The 18,061-nt window shown below is 53.1% G+C and overlaps 1 protein-coding gene across 1 annotated transcript in view; it reads right to left on the reverse strand.

Annotated features, from left to right (window-relative positions):
• Positions 1 to 18,061, reverse strand: part of LOC128269135 (A disintegrin and metalloproteinase with thrombospondin motifs 1) — a 76,601-nt gene that overhangs the window by 37,010 nt on the left and 21,530 nt on the right. The window contains exons 4-5 of the mRNA XM_053006508.1: positions 12,026 to 12,595; positions 1,530 to 1,631 (exon numbers count right to left, since the gene is read on the reverse strand). Coding sequence (XP_052862468.1) covers positions 1,530 to 1,631; positions 12,026 to 12,595 — 672 coding nt within the window. The remainder of the gene's footprint in view (positions 1 to 1,529; positions 1,632 to 12,025; positions 12,596 to 18,061) is intronic.

Consider the following 18,061-nt stretch of genomic DNA (forward strand, 5'->3'; position numbering starts at 1 on the left):
CACGATAACCGGCACCAGCACTCTTACGTGTGCGATCTGTTAACGCGCCCCGTCGAATTGAAAACGGAGCCCTCATACGCAGCAGCAGCACCAGCAGCGCATATTGTTTTCGTACCCTCAATTTCCAAGATGTCACGCTTGGCGACGACGGCGAAAAGCGCGGAAATGGATGGGCAATGGGCGAAAGGGCCGCTTGCATTCATTAGCCGCACGCAACGGGCTGGTGGTTAATGGAGTAAAATTCCCATTAATCAACGCGCGAGGATCATCATCATCGTGCCGGGCCAGGGTTATGAGACGTACGGGGTCACCCGGCGGGGTCACAATGTCACCCATGGCGAAGGGGAAAAATGGCAGCGCCAAAGAAGAAAGGACCAGGCACGATCGTGCGCGAAACGCGCGATCGTGCACCGCGCCTGCAATTAATCATAGCCTCTCGGGGCAATTTTATTGTTAATATTGTATTGCGCCTTGCGCTGCGTCAATTATGTGCGTGCGTGCGTGCGCTGAAAGAAATTGCGATAAAGCGCTTCGTAAGGCTCCTCGTCTGGGTCGGCAAGGTCGGCGGGCAGCATACAACTCCTGCCGAAGCGATCCATTAGTCTTCCTTTGCGGAGATCCCTCTCTGGTGTCGTGCGCAAAAGGAAATGCATCGCTTTAGGCCCCGACGAGACGTTAAATAGTCTGCTTCGATCGTCCGCGGCACGATTAATTGCTTCATTGCAGGGAACCGATCCGACCAGAGAAGAACCCAAAACCCGGGGAAAAAAGCCGCGCGATCATCCCCACGATCATTGCCTTGAGTGGCCTCCTCTTCAACTCGGCCATTATCGTCGGCCGTCGGTATCAGATCAGATCTTTGTGCCGCGCCTGGTCGGTGCAGATCAAGCGATCGCCACTGAGGGCTTCTGTAATTTGTGAATTGTGATTTCAAAGTGAAGCACGCCGCACGCGGGAAGGTTTCAATCGGGCGTTCCTCAGGGCCGCCGAACAGACTTCTGTTCCGGACACCGCCCGTTTGTGGGTCAAGGATGTTGCTTTCGTTGGACGTGCGATCGCGGAAGTGATGGGCTTGTGACCCAACCGAAAACCCCCGTGACCTGTGAAGGGTACCCAGGGTTTCTGTGAGTCTCATCGTGAGCTGAGATTGTGATCTTCCTTCCTCTACAAAGCGGCGTGCCTGGCGTGGGGTTTCGTAAAATTTGACAACAAAAGCGTGCTCCGCGATACAATAGGGCACGTCGCAAGTCTCACGAATTGCTCGTGGAGTCGGACAAATGGACAAACGCCGGGTGCGCATTTCGGTGATCATTTTTCTCGCTCTCTGTGCCTTCCGATGGCATAATACTAAACCATCGGCATAACAAATGTAACATGGACTACGGACCACGCCGCGCTACGGAACGGTAGTCTGTTGGTTTTGTGGACCACCAGTCGGCCACCGGTCGATTTCTCCGCCAAGTCCGCGTTACGACATGGCTACCGCTACCGAGCTTCGCGTGCTTCGTAGCTCATCGCTCATTACTCACCATCATTAGGTCTCCACTTTCCAGATGCTTGCGCATGAGGATTGCGGCCATATTCTCCTCGTCCTGATAGATGTCACCGAAGGAGTCGGCCGGCTCGGGGTCCTGCAAGTAATAAACGAAACAGAGATTGATTAACATTTGCGCGTTCTTCATTCCGCCCGTCGGACGATTCCTAAGGTCGATGTTGTAACTCTCGCCCGCTGATCTTCGTGCAAAGGTCCACTTCGATCAATCACGCTTCGGTGCTTCTGTCATCGGGTAATCGATCAGGCGCTGCCTTCTCGCAAACGAATCGGCAGAAGGGCGCGCTAGTCAAATCGGTTCTATGACGTAACTCCGGGCACCGAAGCCCTTCAAAGAAAGTGAGCGTCGTCCCAAGACCGATCGTTGACCGAGTTGCGTTCTTGCCTAGCCACGGCGGCGGTTAACCCCCGTGAGAGTCGTCCTCGATCGCCGTGCGCCGTGGCCGTTGCGCAACTTCAGGGTCTTCGGCGTGACTTTTGTACGTTTGCACAGGCTTCGGCACAGTTCAGTTCCTTCAAAGGGGAGGCAATAAAAAAAACGGCCGTAAAGCCCACCGACCGATCATGTTCCTGCCGGTCGATGATTCTTCGGACTGTCACCGGCAGTCTCCGCGGCGTAGCGCGTAATTCGAAGCGCGACTCGTTGGCCACCCAACAGCGACCAAAGTGACTAACTGAGTGGCCACAAGATGGATCGCCGGTGTCAGTCGGCGCTAGATTAGACATCGCCGTTTGACGTCAGCCCCGTCAGGGCCGTCAAAGATGCAACGTGAAGCCGAAAGGCAGAAGAGCACCTCAGCAAGGAACTACGGTAGCAACCGAGCGGCCGCCTTGAGTCCGTGGATTTGATGCCCCAAAAGAGGTGGCCGCAAAAACTTTCGATGTCAGCCGTAGGTTGATCCGAAGGTGACCACCGAGACAGATAGATTTCCTGGCAGTGATCTTGATAATTAAAACGACGTGATATGCACGATGATGATCGTCTAGCGGGGAGCACTTTTCGGTCCAATTATAAAGAGATAGGAGTGTCAGTCCTCAGACCTCAGAGTGAGATCAGTGTTCTGGGTGGATAAATTGACGTCATTGACTTAATGTGCCACGCTCTTTTGTTCGACTTCCTTTCCTAATTCTAGGCTACTTTCATTTAATTCCACATAAATCAGCTGCCAACATCTCAGGAGTAGAGTTGGGAGTTCAAATTACACAGTCCTATGACGTAGTGTCCCGGAAGAAGAACGCCACGCCAAGAAAGTGATACTTCCTCACGATCGGGGCAGAGTGAGTGACAGCACAAGATCAACCTGCGGGCGTCACAATGGATCCGAGGCTCAAAACCCGGATCTACGAGGCATCACGAGGTTCGGTTCACGGTCCGATCACGGCTCCCAATTACCCCGGTACCTTCCGTGCACCGTGCAGTTGCCGGCCCCTTTCATGCGGAACATTTCACTTGCGGATGATGAAGCAATAGAGTCGCAATTGAACGGTCACAATGTGCGCCAACTGACCGCCGATTACTCTGCAGAGCACCCAGAGCTGATGCCCAGTCCACGAGTAACAAAAGGCGCCAACCAGCCAACCAACATCCGGTACGTCAAAGTCACAAACCAGCTGTGAACTTGACATTTCATTTTCTCGTCCCTCTGTCTCGCTCTCTCGAGTGCAAATTGTTTGCGCAGATCGTGCCGATGCGGTGCTTCCGACAGGTCCGCACGGTCCGTTCGGACAAAGCGACCCACCGACAGGGAGAAAACATAATGACCACGCTGGTAACTAACCTCTCTTCAGCGAGATGACGACTTTTGATGCTGCGTGAATGATGAATTCATTCCTCCGAACTCCGAACCTACCCCTCTTTATTGACCATCTCTCATCCCGCTTCGTGCTCATTATCATCCGCGCCAAGTTGGTCCAATTGAATGCAAGTTTTCGAGCACTTTTTGACAGCCACCAGCCGGAGCCAGCGGAGTCGGAACTCCTGGTTGCTTTCTGGTGCTCGGGCTCGGGCCACTCATCCCGCAGAGCACCTACGCTTCGACTCGCACAGCATCAGAGCAGCAGAGGGAAGCGTTACAACATGACTGCACTCGAATAGACTTGGCCGGGCCACTTGGTCGGACCACGTGGAGGTACACTAGCTGCCGGTGCTTTTACTTTTCATTGCGCAGTGAAACCAGTCCGCAGCAGCCTATTTCCGTTACTTTCGCAACCCTGCCAGCATACGGGCCAGCGCACGCTTCCCTCCAGGCGGGAGGCAGCCGTTCGAAATCGTGGCAGGGAACCCATACTTTTACCACCAACCACATCCTCCTTCCCGGGCCGGCTACAGGTGTCGGTGCAGAATATGGTTATGGGCCACTTTCGTTTTCGCCGCGCTCGGCTGCTGTGCCGAGTCATCATCATACGGGTGGCGGGTGGCCTCCCGCCGCACCGTCGCCGCCAACGGACGACTTCAAACTCTTCCGGTTGCAGGTTGCCCCGATATGGGCCTCGGGCGCCGCGGGAGGAATGCGGTGTGTGTTACCGCATCGCGAGAGGGTCGAGCCGGAGGGACTGCACGCCGCCAGACCCGACCCGACTTCTTTCCCACAATTTTACGCACCCCCTCACCGGAATGAAGGCACGTCGAGATAAGCCGAACGACTAACCAGCAGCAGCATTGCGCAGAGGTTGGGAAGCGAAGCGGGTTGGAACCGGAACACCGGAAAATGTCAAACTTTTCTCAGAATGACCCGGTCGACATTGTGTTCCGAAACTCGTCGTGGTTTCAAATAGCTTCCAAGGGACACTTCCAGCTCCAGGAAGTGATGTTATTCGGAAGTGGCCACGAAGCTTCGTCAAGTTAGCCAAAGCTTCCTTCCAGTATTCTGTAGGAACTTGGGCCACAATTTGAGTGTCCATTACCCGACGAATCGAGATGACTTACCGTACCTAAGCCCTTGTATAAACTCGAAGCCCCTTAGCCCTGGGGACCTGGTTGCTGATTGGAATTCCAGATCCTTGCTCCACGCTGAGTGTCCTCTACTTCTCCATCGCCCCACGCCCATGGGTAGGCGTGTTTAAAGTGTCGCAAAACGCATTTGGAGCGGCCCTAATCACCTGACAAATAAACACTGGCTTATCAGATGGAAAGCTGGTCGATCTGCGCCAGGCCATAATTGAACCCTTCGCGTAATCATTTACATACAATATTGTTGCCCCTGCTCGTGGTCCGTGGGCTACGGATTCCTGAACCGTCGTCCTTCGGGTGACGTTCCGGGCGACATGTGTTTTAGTAGCTGCCAACAGTAGCCGCGCATCTAGTGGTAAGTAATTTGTGTTTGTGCCCCCCGAGGGTGGTGGTCTCACTCTGGTGACAAAAGGGCAGCAATTAACACTTGCCTCACTCACGGGCCGGACCTCGTTTGCGTAAGACCCGGAGCAACGCAAGCTGGTTGTGGACAACCCCCGGGATGTAATTGACATTGTCCAGTCCGTGGAGGGCCGGGCCAACTATGACACCTTAACGAGCTGTAACTCCCTTTCGATGTTCGGATCAGTCGAATCGATTTAGCTACAGCCAACTGATCCGCCGTTCGTTGTCCGTCCGTTATATAACAACAGCCAACGGATGGTCGACATCCTGTCCATTCTAATTCAACCTTCTCTCCAAGGTCGCACGCTACCGCCACTGATCCAGAATCGGCCACGGCGGGTGCAGATCATTTCGCGCTTTGTTTTACCGCAACGTGCGGTGCGGTCTAACGATCAATCTTGCGCTGTGGCTGTGATCACGTCCGAAGGGATAACAACACGGCACGAAACACGACACCTACACGAGCATTCCTTCGGGGACTTCGGCGCGGTGCCACTAAACTGAGAGGCGCTAAGGCCGAACTAGAACCCCGGCCTCTAGAACGGCCTACGCTCTGCATCGCCCTGCGCTTGACACCTGCCGAGGAAAGAACTGCGACGGCCCGTGCCCGACCAGGAGTGGAGTGGAGGGCTGGCTGATTTATGACTAATTCTATTCAATTCCTCTGACGGATCGAGGGTGCCCCACAAGAGGCGTCTCGGAGCCGACCTGGAAAACCTGTTCCATCGGGCGTTTCCCATGAGCAAGTTCCGAGCCCCACGGTGTGGTTCTAGAATTAGAAGCTGCTGGACCTACTGCCGCGCCGACCAGAAACGTGTTGTGCACCGCACGCAAGGACGCACGGGCCCGCGTCCCCGTGCTGAGAATTGTGCATTTATTTATGGATGCAGCTTTGTGGATGCTGTGACCAACAGACACACACGTCTTGGGCGACCTTGGGCCACCTCTTGGGCCACCCGCCAGGGACGCTGAGGCCGAGTGGTTGATACATAAACATTGGCGCGCCAGTTGCCGTGGACCTAATGGACCCTGATCCAACTGCATCCGTCTCCTGTCTTCCACCGGACACCAGACGAAGTGTTTGCGAATGGCGGACCGCAAACAACCAGCCGGTCCCTCGCGAAGGGCGTCGAAATATGCTGCGGTGCAAACGGAACCACACTGCCAACGAAACGGAACCACATTTATAGCTCAATCGAGCGTGAAAACCTGCAGCTGGAGCCGGTGGAGAGGTTAGTGGGGCTGGTGCTGAGGGAGCGGGGAGTGAGATAAACAAATGGAAAACGCACCGGCGGCCGCGCTTGTGGCGCAACCTTCGCGCAACAATCGCGCGCAAGGAATGAAGCCGTTGCATGTCGTTAAACGCGTTGCAGTGCGCGGCTGCATAACGATTGGCGCTCAAATTTACATCGCTACTGTGGGGCCTACGCCTCATGAAATTGCAGGTGGGTTGGTTTGACCGCAGCGAGCGTTGGTGGAAAGCCGATAGATAGCGCGCGCGGATCGAAGCCCCCAAGGTATTGATTGGCACAAAAGAAATTCAATTCGCCGGGTACATTTTGGTAACCTTTTCGGTAGGTTGTTTTAAGGTCGGTCTGGTCTGGTCCCGGGGCTGGACTCAAAAGCTACTCAACCGCGTTAAGGATCGATCGGAACGCTTTCTGCAATTGCCTCACAACCAATCGATATGCGCGAATAACCAATTGATTAGCCAACAGTGCCGTCAGTTAGACTCTATTCGAAACATCAACTTCAAAGCGCAGCTCTTGGCGATCTATTGATCCATCGAGCCTTTTGCTGTCGGATTCGGAGGCTCTTAGGTGGCGCAAAATTCCTTCCCGGAACGGAAGATCCATCATAGGCACGTGACGGAACACGACCCGACATCCCGTGAACATCCTTGGTTCGGAAGGGTGGCATCTCGGAAATGGAAATCGATGTCTTCGGACGATGACGGACCGAACTCACGTTCCGGGGGCACCCCGTAAGGTGATGTCATCGGAGGACGGCGGAGGCCACGGCCACGGCACTCATAATTTGACTCAATAATCAGCCAAAAGGGTGTCCATTAGGTGTTGGGGAGGTGTCCACTTGAAGCAGGTTGGTTGTGATCCATCATCGTGCGTTGGGCTTTCGTGCCCGGAGCTGTCCGATGTGTGGCCGCCGGTCGATTGGAATGTCTTGCACTGGACTCGTTTCTTAATCCTTCCGACCACGTTTGTGGGACGTTGGGGGGAGTCCCCCCCAGATATTATGTGGCCCTGATGCGGCGGCCCTTGGCATTACGCTTAGTTCCGCTCGGCGTCTCGAGATGATGAAGATTGATGTCGATAATGCAGATTATTGAGTCCCGGAAAGAGAAAAGTGGTCGCACCGAAACCGGAATGTGAGCCACCGGTGGTGGAGCAGAAAATTGAGTCGCCACCGGGTGGCGGATGGAGTGCCAGGGTTTCCGCCTGGTGCAGGCGAAGATGAGGCTCCACGAAGTGGACAGCAAAAATGGGTTGGCCAGCCGATCGGACGTTACGAAACACGCTTCCGTCCTTCGCTTTCCGTCGGGTTTCGCTTTCGTTGGTGTCGCGCCGGGCGGCGGAATGTGAGTCGGGTCGCCGCTGTGACGACTTCCGTCCTTGCATTACTGACTCACTGACGCCGCGGCCCATCACGGCGGTCGATCCGATCCGGCTCAGTTGGCGAGTCTCGAGGGGGCTCGATTGGACCACTTTTCCGTGCGCTTTATGTCATCTAATTGTGTCATATTGCGGTTGCAGTTCCCGCTTCCCGCTTTGGCCATCGGTTCCATCTTGAGGAAGCAACCTGAGACGTCTCGGCCGAGTTAACCAGGGAAAAAGGCCGGAGTTAAGTTAAATTAAATCACCTATCGAATGTATTTTTTACAAATACGGTCCAGTACGTTCTTCTAAGATAGAAAAGAAACTCGGGACGCAGCGCATTGATTCACTTGTTTGTACTTTACTTTGTTCTTTATTTACCAGCCCAAAGTGGTCCTAAAAGGAAGGTCGCTGAAGCCCACAATTTCCTTGTCTCACGAGTCCTTCGCTCAACAGGTAGATCGGTAGCCAAATAGGGAGTCCACAGAATGCTCTTAGAACCGATCCTACGAGTAGGGCGTCTGAAGAGGGCCACAGTCGGACTGCCAATAAACAGTTACACCGCTTCAATCAAGTACCTTCCACCGAATGAGGTGCTTAAGCGACCAAGGCGCAGGTTTTTGTTGCTTTTTGTGTGCCGGCCCTAGCCGGCACCTGCACGATGCCGATTGATTGTTTCAGACCAGACCTCCCCAAACAATTGCCAACAAAAAACATTGCCGACTCGACCCATTGAAAAAAGTGCAACTCTCCGAACCGATCATTATCGATCTGTTTGCACATTGCACCCTTGAACAGATCGCCACGATCGTGAGTCTCGACGACGATCTTCCGGCCCGCGACTTCGTTGCATAAGCGAACCGAAAAAAACGCTACGTCGCATAACTCCACGAGACATGACCAAACGAAACCAAAATCGGAACTGCCGGTTGTCGGTTGCCGGTTGTCTGGTCTGGTCAATTAAGTCACAAAACAACCCAGTGTGAGTGTGTGTCATAAAAGCGGTAACAAAGCGGTCTGCTCGTCCACCGAAACGGAGCCAATCGGATCGGATTGGCCACCGGTGGACCACCGGGGGGCCTCCGAAGCAGCCTTATTACCGGCCACCGTATGGTCGTCGCCTGAGAATGGCATAGTGGCCCACCGGACACCAAAAAAAGACAGGGAAAACACTGCACCAACGGAACGGAAGCGGCTGAAAATTGAACGCCACACGCGACGACGATGCGGTTCCTTCTCCCAATGTCGATGAAATGTTGTACAGGACTGTCCTCAAAGACGCTAATTAGATCAAATCGATACCTTTCTTAGCCAACCGATCTATTCGAACGAAACTGATTCCGCTGAATGCAAACACAAACAGCTTCTGTCAGTCCTCCAAACATCCCGCAAAGCTACAACAAACACACAAATGCACCGTTTCGCCGTATGCTAGCGAGCCGGCAAAAAACAACAACTTTACACAACCGGAGAAGCCGTCGAGCGATGCCCGAGTTCCCGAGTTCGTAACCGCGTCTTCGCAGCGAACGAAATTGGATGAGAAAAAGTACAAAATCGTTGTGATTATTACACAACGACGAGCCGGGGCCTAACGACCAATTGATTCGCTTCGCTCCACTTCCAGCTGCCACGCGATAGAGCTTTGGCTCGTTCCCAGGGCACCAGTGCTGTGTGTTTGTGGGACTTTCATGCTCCGTTCCGGAACCGGCGGAGTTCCTCGTTTACTGAGCTCGTGCTCGTGGATGCTGCCTGATAAGGCGATCTTTTGGTGCGGTGAGTGGCGACCTGTTAATTGTTTCCGAAGGACTTTTGATAACGGAGATTTTTGGCAACATGCCCCAACGCTCAAGCGCTTAATTTTCATACCTATTTTTTTTTATTCAATCTCGATCGCTGGTCGATAAAACACCCTAAACCGCCACTTAGTGAGTGAACCGTTGTTGACTCATCTGCCTCACCTGTCACGCGAATTAAATTTATTTGTTTGTCGTTTCGCTATCGGGCGTTTAAGTCTTTCTTGTTTCTGCCCCGCGATACGATAAGGATCGAACGAGAGAGAGAGAGAGAGACGGGGGCTGTTTCTGCGCATAGACCGTGCCTCAGTTTCTGCAGCGCAAAAAGCAGGTGCTCGTGATTCGGTGTGGCCGGCCCAAAAACCGGCGGTCTTTAAGGCAGCAATTTGACTAGGCCGTCTCCAGTGTTGCTAATAAATCTTATCGCATCACACACAACAAAAAAATGGGCCTTCCGAGAAGCCAATAAATATTAAAAGAACAGTTGCGACAACTCCGCTCAAGAATCTGCATCTGGCCGACCTACGTGACCATTCCCCAATCCCCATCGACGGGAATCCGAGCGATCGACTTCCGCGTGTGTGCATTAGGCGGTTCCGTGCGCCGTGGAAGATTGACACCACGATACCCGGGCTGGGGGTTGGGCCGAAGGCCACGGTGGCCATTAAATGATCGCACTATTGAGGAGGTGCCCACAACAGCCTCACCGAGTGCCATCAATCGCCGTCAACGAACGTGCGTGGAGATTTGGGGTGATTCATTAACAAAAATTCAAGCCAAAATCTATCAACCGCCGCGAGGAGGCGAAGCAAAAAAAACGGCCACCCAAATTTGCATAAGTGGAATCCCAAATGATCTACTGATTTTGGGGCCTCAAACGTACGTGGAGTCCCTTGGCCGGAGGTTTTTTTGTCCACACAACACCCTCAAGGTCCCCGAGCGAAGGGCGAATCTCCTCCTGCGGCACCTCGAACGCGAGACAAGCGCGATCAAAACATGTAATTTATGCCCTTTTGCCCACCCAACCCGACACTGGGAGGTTCTTATGCTGAAGCACATAATACGCTTTGCCCTACAATCCTCGCTCGGTGCCCGAAAGCCCGAAACGCATAAATCTTCGCATTTCAACGCGACCCGATGGGGATTCCGATGATCAATAGTCATCGAACGAATGAGTAAAACAATGGAACCCAACCCAACCGTCGACGTGTGACGCCATTAGAACGCCCCTCGGCGCGCTGGAACGTAGATTAACGGCGATAAATCTCCGGCAGCTTCGGGGGCACACCACGGACACCGAAAGGACTCGGCCCCTCCTTTCGGGTAGACCTTCTGGTGTTCCGTTCCGATTGCTAATTATTATTTTAAAGCCTATCGGCCCGGTGGACGGTGCCTCAGGACATGATTAGGATCGTTTCTCGGGTGTGCTAGGTTAGGTCACCGATCCAGCCTCGGTGTGGCCATTTAGCGAAAGGCTGTTAAATCGATTCGACGCGGCACTCTCGGTCGAGCCGGGCTCGGAATTAATCCGCTCGCGCGGCCGCCCGGAATGTGTGTCAACACTTGTACTCGTTAAGCGATTTACGAGCGGCGCATGACGCAGGACGAACAATCTCTTAGGCGGTAATGGACGTTCGACATCGCCAAGGGAACATGTTCTACCGGCCCCCCGCACCGCCCCGGGTCACTTTATCACACCGGCCGGACGGGCGGCGATCATTTAAGGTCTTAACACCTGGGAGCCAGAACAAGCCGTTTTGTTCTTGCTCTTCGCTTGAACCATGTTTTGGAATCGGCCCACGGCTGCGGGAACTCTGCGGAATCGAGCCGTGGACCAAGCTGCACATTTCAAAGGCCATCCAGAAGCCACCCAGAGCCGCATGTTGATTAAACACACTTACCAAGTGCAGCGCCAGCCGGTTGTATTTATTTACCGTTTTTAGCGCCCATTTCTGCGAAGTCAAGTGCAGCTGACTAAGCGGCCACCGGGGCCGAACCTCCCCGGGGGGGCAGAGCAATTTAGAGCACGTTTCAAGATCGACGCGGAGGTGAGTTGAATTATTTAAATTATAAATTAAATCAAACTCCCCGGATCCCCGGATTGCGCGTGGTCGGTGAACGGTGGTCGGGTCGCTGTCTGTCCGCGCCAAACTGTCAAACAAACGGCCGAGGCTGAGGCTGTGGCTAAGGGGGCTTTTGCATCTCGCGTACATCAACACGCCACGCGGCCAGCCGGTGGCCAGCGATCGGCGGCGTGTGAAAACCCCATTCCGGTCCGGGTGATATTTAGAGCAGCGCCAAGTGGCGACCTTCAAACTAATTACACATGAGTATGCTACCGTGCGCCGCAGAGTGCTACTTGAGGTGCTGGCCCCCGCCGGGAGCGAAGGGTGTGCAATCGATCTGTTTGGCGTTGTGTCCGTCACCACCGGCAGTTGGTAACCGTCGGATCCGTCATCCATCAGGCCAGGCATCACCAAGAACCGGCCCCGACCCGGGGCTACCTACTGACGAAATCCGGCTAATTACTATGCACATCGGATCGGGTGTCGGAGGTTGGGAAATTATGGGGCCGACCGAAAAGGACGGAAGCTGGCCTTGCATTGAAGATTTTGGAAGTTGCTTCAGATGTGTTGGGCTCCGGACAATGGCTCCGGCTTCAATCCGGAGCCCAACCCAATTCCGATTTCAACACCCCTGGCTCGTGGCTTACCTCGTCGTGGATCTCCTCGTAGACCAGCCCTTGCGTCGAGTTGGGATCGGACCGTACGTTCCACATCCGCAGCGAGTGCGGCGGCCCGCTCCGCAGCAACCCTTCCGTCTTCCGGAGCGTCAGGTTAACGTTCTCGCCGAACGCCTCGAACGACACCCGGTGCTCGTCGATGTCCGCTATGCTGGGCTGCTCCGCTGGCTCCAGAGCAGCGTCCACGATCGGGCCGGCCTCCAGTGGAACCGGACCGGCATCTTCCCGAGTGCGCACCGACGATTTGAACGGTCCCGGTCGCTTCGCGGTCAGTTCGCTCGCCTTCTCGCTGAAACGCACCTTGCTGAGGTCCTTTTTGACGTGCTGGTGGTGGTCCTCCGGCACCGCGCCGAGACCGTTTGGCGATGAGGACACGCCCGTTGCGGTGCCAGCATCGATGCTACGTTTCCGCCGGACGCTCGCCAGCGACGGTTGGTTTGTGTGGTGCGTCAACTTGACAAGCTCGTAATGTGGCACCAGCTCGACGTGATCGACGTGAAATACTTCCTGCAGCTGGGCAGTGGACATGTGGCGGTGGATCTGTAAAAGAGCGAGTAGCATTCGATTAGAACTCGTTTCATTTGGCCTTGGGGGCATCCCCTAGATGAACTGAAATGAAGTACACGAATAGTGGCGAACTGTCAAAAAGGTTGTTTCGGAGAGTTTTCGAACTAATTACGAATCGCGCACAATCAAGAACGACTTCGACTACATCCCCGGGCCACGAAGGTCAACCAGGGGTTGGGTATGGAAACTAGCTCAGGACTGACGTGGACATTTCTATACAATTCTCCCGGCGGCCCAATCGGTATCGCGACCCGAAAGGTTGCGCGGCCATTTGAATTCCTTCGCCCCTTCGCCATTTACACGCTGATTTGTTGTCCAGTTGTCTCTACCACTTTCAAGCCTTGTCATTCGGCTGGCCAAGCATGTACTCATAGGAGAATAAATTATGTCTCTCGCAGCCCCCAACGCGTGACAACGCGGATCCAGTTCGGGTTTTGTCCGACACCCGATTAGGAGACAAGATCTTAAAATATCTGCCCGCGTGCGTCCCGCGCGTCAAGCGCGCCGCCGATCGGACCGTGTTAATGGACCATTTGCTTGCCGATTCAAATGATTCCCGCCTCACTCACTTGCCCGCGGCCTGGGGTTGGAATGCAAGGGGAGCACGTCGACGGGGTACGCGGTATATCTCGCAACGTGTCCCGCACCCGATATGAGGCTCCGGCTCCCCGCTTCGACACCGATTAGTTAGGCTCTGTGTTAGGCAATTGTCTCACGGTGGTGTTCGTGCTCTCCCGGGCCGACCTTGCTCTGCTATCAACCCCCGGAGCCCCCAGAGACGCATGTTTGCACGCAACGGCGGATCACCCGGTTCGATAAGCCCCCGGACGGAGCTCCGAGGTTTTCGGTGAACAGGTTCACCGTAAACAATCTCTTTACTGGCCGTCGTTGGCCGTAAATTCTGGCTAATGTTTTCCGAATTCCGAAAGATTGCTAATTTCAACATTCAAAAACGTGGCTTCCAAAAGGATAGCAATCATAGCGCGCCGCAATTCAAGTTCTCCACACAGTTCGCCGGACTCGAGATCGGAGCACGTACTTTTGTACCGAAAACCGTATTCCACCTACTCCAAAACGGGGCCGGTTCCGGTATCACCTGTTTTCAGACACACGACAGGCTCGCGATTTCTTATCAACACTCCCTGTGCATAGCCTTCAGCCTGGTTGAGTTTCCTCTTCGCGCACTTCTCGCGCTTCAAGCGGTAGCTAATGGCAAGTGACGTGTCGAGCTGCTGTTTTACGATGCAAATTCGCAAACACTTGACTGGCTGACTGGCTGGCTGGCTGGCTGGGTGTGGAACGAAAAACCGCGCCAAACAACGTCAAACATTGCATCTCCCTCCTCGAAGCCTAGGAGCGCCCAGCCCATCGCGGAGAGGCCGGGTGCGCGCGCGCGCATCGGGGTCAATTATCGTGTCGACTGACGAGGTTTGCATAATACAAACACTCGCTCGGGAGCGAGAAATACGCGATCTAATGCGCTTATAACGCGTAGGCAAGGAAATCAGTTCACGTGCCATCGCACAAGCCGTCGGAACGGCTGAGGCTGAAACAAACGACTTCAATCACGGCCGATCACAAGCGACGAACCCGTTCCGGAGTGACTGCAGAACACAGATGGCGATTCGCGTGTTGTGATTCATTCTTGAATTCCGCAGCTAACAGATGCTAATGAATTGACTTCTGGCCTGTTTTTCACCATGGACAACACTGTGTCGTTAGGTGAAACGGGTCTGTAGCGAGAAGAAGTAACACATTCAATGCTTGTGTTAATGCTGTTTATTACAACCTGGGTCATGGCACTGACATAACACCGAAAACACAATTTCTTCGCTATCGACTTATAATTGGCCGCCATCTAGAGTAAGGACAATCGGAATGCCGCGCGCCACAGTGTTAAAGATACAAATATTCTCACCCAAGATGGGAACGCGTCGCGTCATGCTTGTTGTCGCTGACCCGTTTGTGCCACTGCCAGTGATTTACGCGTATCCTCGAAAAGGACGCATAATCGCACCGAGCCAGCCCGCCACGCCATCCGGCGTCATCATTATGCGTCTCGTGTGCGCGTGATCGCGCTACAAAACAGGAGTTCATTAAATGTTGCCACTAAGGCAACCGAAGGTGTAAGGCCCGCGTCGAACGTGTTTCGGAACCGGTGCCGTAACGTGGCGAACACTCTCGGGCTTGAGATTTGCGTTTCACGCCATTGGAAGCTGCAGCGTGCACTTTTATTGTAAACGTTCATTCAATTTGCAACAAAGTGATCAACGATCAAGGTTGCTGCTTTGTATAAAAGAGTGTTTGGGTTTTAATTTTATTGCAAAAAGTGTCACTGCTTCGTCCTTCACATTCAGGCCACCCTTTATTTGCGGTTATTTTTGGACGCGGACGCGCATCTTAAGGAACCAGCTCGTGAAACAAGTTTTTATTGAACAACTACCGAAACGGCGACAAACAATTGATCCCGTTTTTTATGGAGAGCATCGATTCGCAAACTCCTTCGCCCAGGCCGACCAGTCGAAGTTCGATCGACACCCTGGCACTCTAACCTAGACCCAGACCCAACCCCTACGCTGGGAGGCGCCACCGGGTTGGGTAGACGTCCTTGATGTCCGATCGCCGGTGAATTTGTTGAAATCCTTCGGCTGCGCCCAAGTTTGGCGCCTTCTTATTAGCTCGTACTTGCTCGTTATTGCTTTACTTGTTGGCGTCGGCGATCCACAAGTTGAATGCTATTCGAAAACAAATCGAACCGTCCGCGTCCGCTCAATCTTCGTGCTCAAACGTCCTGCTGTCTGCCTCGACCGCCGCCGCGTCTGCCTGTCTGTCTACGAAACAGATGCTAATAGGGTTCGAAATTTGGTTTTATTATGACGCTAATGGTCGCTCCCCGATAATAGTCGCCGGCCACACAGAGTGTCACGCGCAGTGTCGTGACCAACCCGCTGCACACGCCGCCCGGTGACGTAAAAACTTCCGCCATCGGTGCGTGAAGGCGCGAGGAAGAGGTAATTAATTACTCAGACTCAGACATAATAGTACGTTCCGGGCCGGGCCGATGGGCGAGCCGATATCGAATGCGCCTCCTCGAGCCCGACGAATGAAGCCATTTCGATCCGCAGCTAACACGTGATAGATGGCCGGCCGCTGGCTGACGTCTTACTCGGACGGCCTCGCGCAGTAGATAAGACCGAGCCGGCCGAGCGCGTAGAGGTGCCAAGGTTTTTGGAGGCTCTTTAGTCGACGACAACGACGACTTCCATTCGGGGTCCGGACACACGCGCCGGAACACGGAGGATAATTATGGGCAAACGGGAAACCAATAATCGAGAGTCAACCGATCGGAGCGGATTACTCAATCCGCGAGGGGCGCGATTCCGGTCCGGAATTCGGAAAAGGAAAGAACCGTGGCGGGCGGGTGGCCATGCCACGCCACACGTAATTACACGGCCCTGCGATGTCATTGCGTTCGGCGATCGTGTAGCACGATGCAGCGACGGCGGAGGTGAGGTATTTATCGTCGAAATAGAACCATAAATTTGTACCGTTACGAGATGATTGCCGCCGTGACCACTGTCATTACGCCCCGTGTGCAAGAGGCTGGCCGGTGGGCGAGGTGGTGTAAAAGGCCACCGGTGCCGGAGGTTGAATAAAATGTGTCATGAGAAATCATTGAGCCTGCCTGCCGGGTTGATTGAAAAGCATTTTTCGTTGACGGTTATACTTGTTGATTAATTTGTTTAACGTAAAGCGCACGGACTTCCAAGTGACTTCCATGGGCGAATGCGGCCTATTTTCGCAAAAATAAATTTATAGTAATAATATTATTGCTTCGTGTGGCCTTATTCTCCCTTCCTACCGCGCCGCTAAGGTACATTGGAAAGCACGTAATTGAGGAAAAAGGTGTATTTACTTGCACTTTCGGCAAGGTTCGGCGTTATTAGGTCACCGCCAGAAGCGTGGCAAAAAGCGGGCGAAATAAATTGCCGCCCAGCTCCTGTGGCGCGTTCCATTATGTAAGGCTCCATTTGTAGGCCGGTTAAGTTAACGATGCGATGCGGTTGAGCGAATCGTCATCGGCGAAGCGTTTAATCAGCCTCTTTCATGCCCATTTTTGTTGTTTCTCTACCAAACGCGGCTCTGGGGGCTTTTCTCCAATCGGAGAGATTTACGGAATGGAATAAGAGTTGAAGAAATGCAGACTAAAACGAGTAAATCCATAAATCGGAGAGGCAAAACAATCTTTTTTTAATAAAACAAAAACAGTACCGATAAAGACACTTTCTTTACTGCATTGATACAACCATATTTTCAAGCGAATGATTGTCACGCACTTTACGTAGAAAGCTACGATTTAACCTCTTTTGGTAATTCCAAATAAGGAAAAGAATCAGTAAGGTGAAGCAAACTTGTAATCCAATGTGGTTTAAAGAGGCTTAACAGATTCAGTGCAAAAGTTCAACATTTTATTTAGATCAATAAGTCGAACTTTGGACCATGATTTCTGATTCGGTAGATCTCGGGTCAAACTATCGTAATGACGTAACTCAAGACGAATTTTCTGTAGAGAGACTGCATTGAAGGAGCAACATTTGGGAAATACCCAAACTGATATTGGCACTTCGAGGAACACGTTTTGTCTTTCGGAGTGTTTTAAATGTCAAAGGTAAAATTGAATTACAACCATTTTGCTCAAATTATCGTCAGAATTGTCCTACAACTTGTCGCAGTTGCTGGAAAAGGTAGTGTTTACTGGCAACATTGTTGACAATTCATCGACATTAAGCATAGAAAATATGGAACCCTTTGACAGTGATGGGACGACCGGCCGTAACCGAGCGAGAACGATAGACTTCTTCATTAGCAACAACGATCAGTATTTATCACTCAGAGTAAACTACAATTAATCACCGACGGTCTGATCTTTCGGCACAGTTAGACTTTAATCATCGGATCCAATTTCATTCTTCCTAGTAGCAGCAGCACAAGCAGCAACCTGCCAACAAAGGTTTGGGTTGAAAAATCCGCTTGCCTATTCTAACTCTGGCTCCAGCATACAATACTTTAACGGGACGATGACGAAGCTGGACATCATCGTGGGGCCCGTTGATGATAAAAATTCATCGCTGACATTTGATCTTTTTCCGATCTGCTCGTCCGGTTGGCTGGCTGGACAGAGGCTGTGTGTTTAGCCGACCGCCTGAGTGCACCGGTACCGGCGGGACCTGTAGCTCTAGCCGCGGGACGGCGGGCCCCTTCGTAACATAATACATAAACGCTCGGTGACAATTATCATAAAATTTAGCGTCAGAAACGCTGATCGTTCGCTGGAGAGTGGAGTGGACGTACGATTCTTTTTTTCCCTCCTGCCTTAAGCCCGTTCAAGCTGCCGGAGGTTGGCACCGTTCGCATCCGGTATTGCTCCGGTGCTGGGTA

The sequence above is a fragment of the Anopheles cruzii genome, chromosome 2, assembly GCF_943734635.1.
Source record: "Anopheles cruzii chromosome 2, idAnoCruzAS_RS32_06, whole genome shotgun sequence".
NCBI lineage: Eukaryota > Metazoa > Arthropoda > Insecta > Diptera > Culicidae > Anopheles > Anopheles cruzii.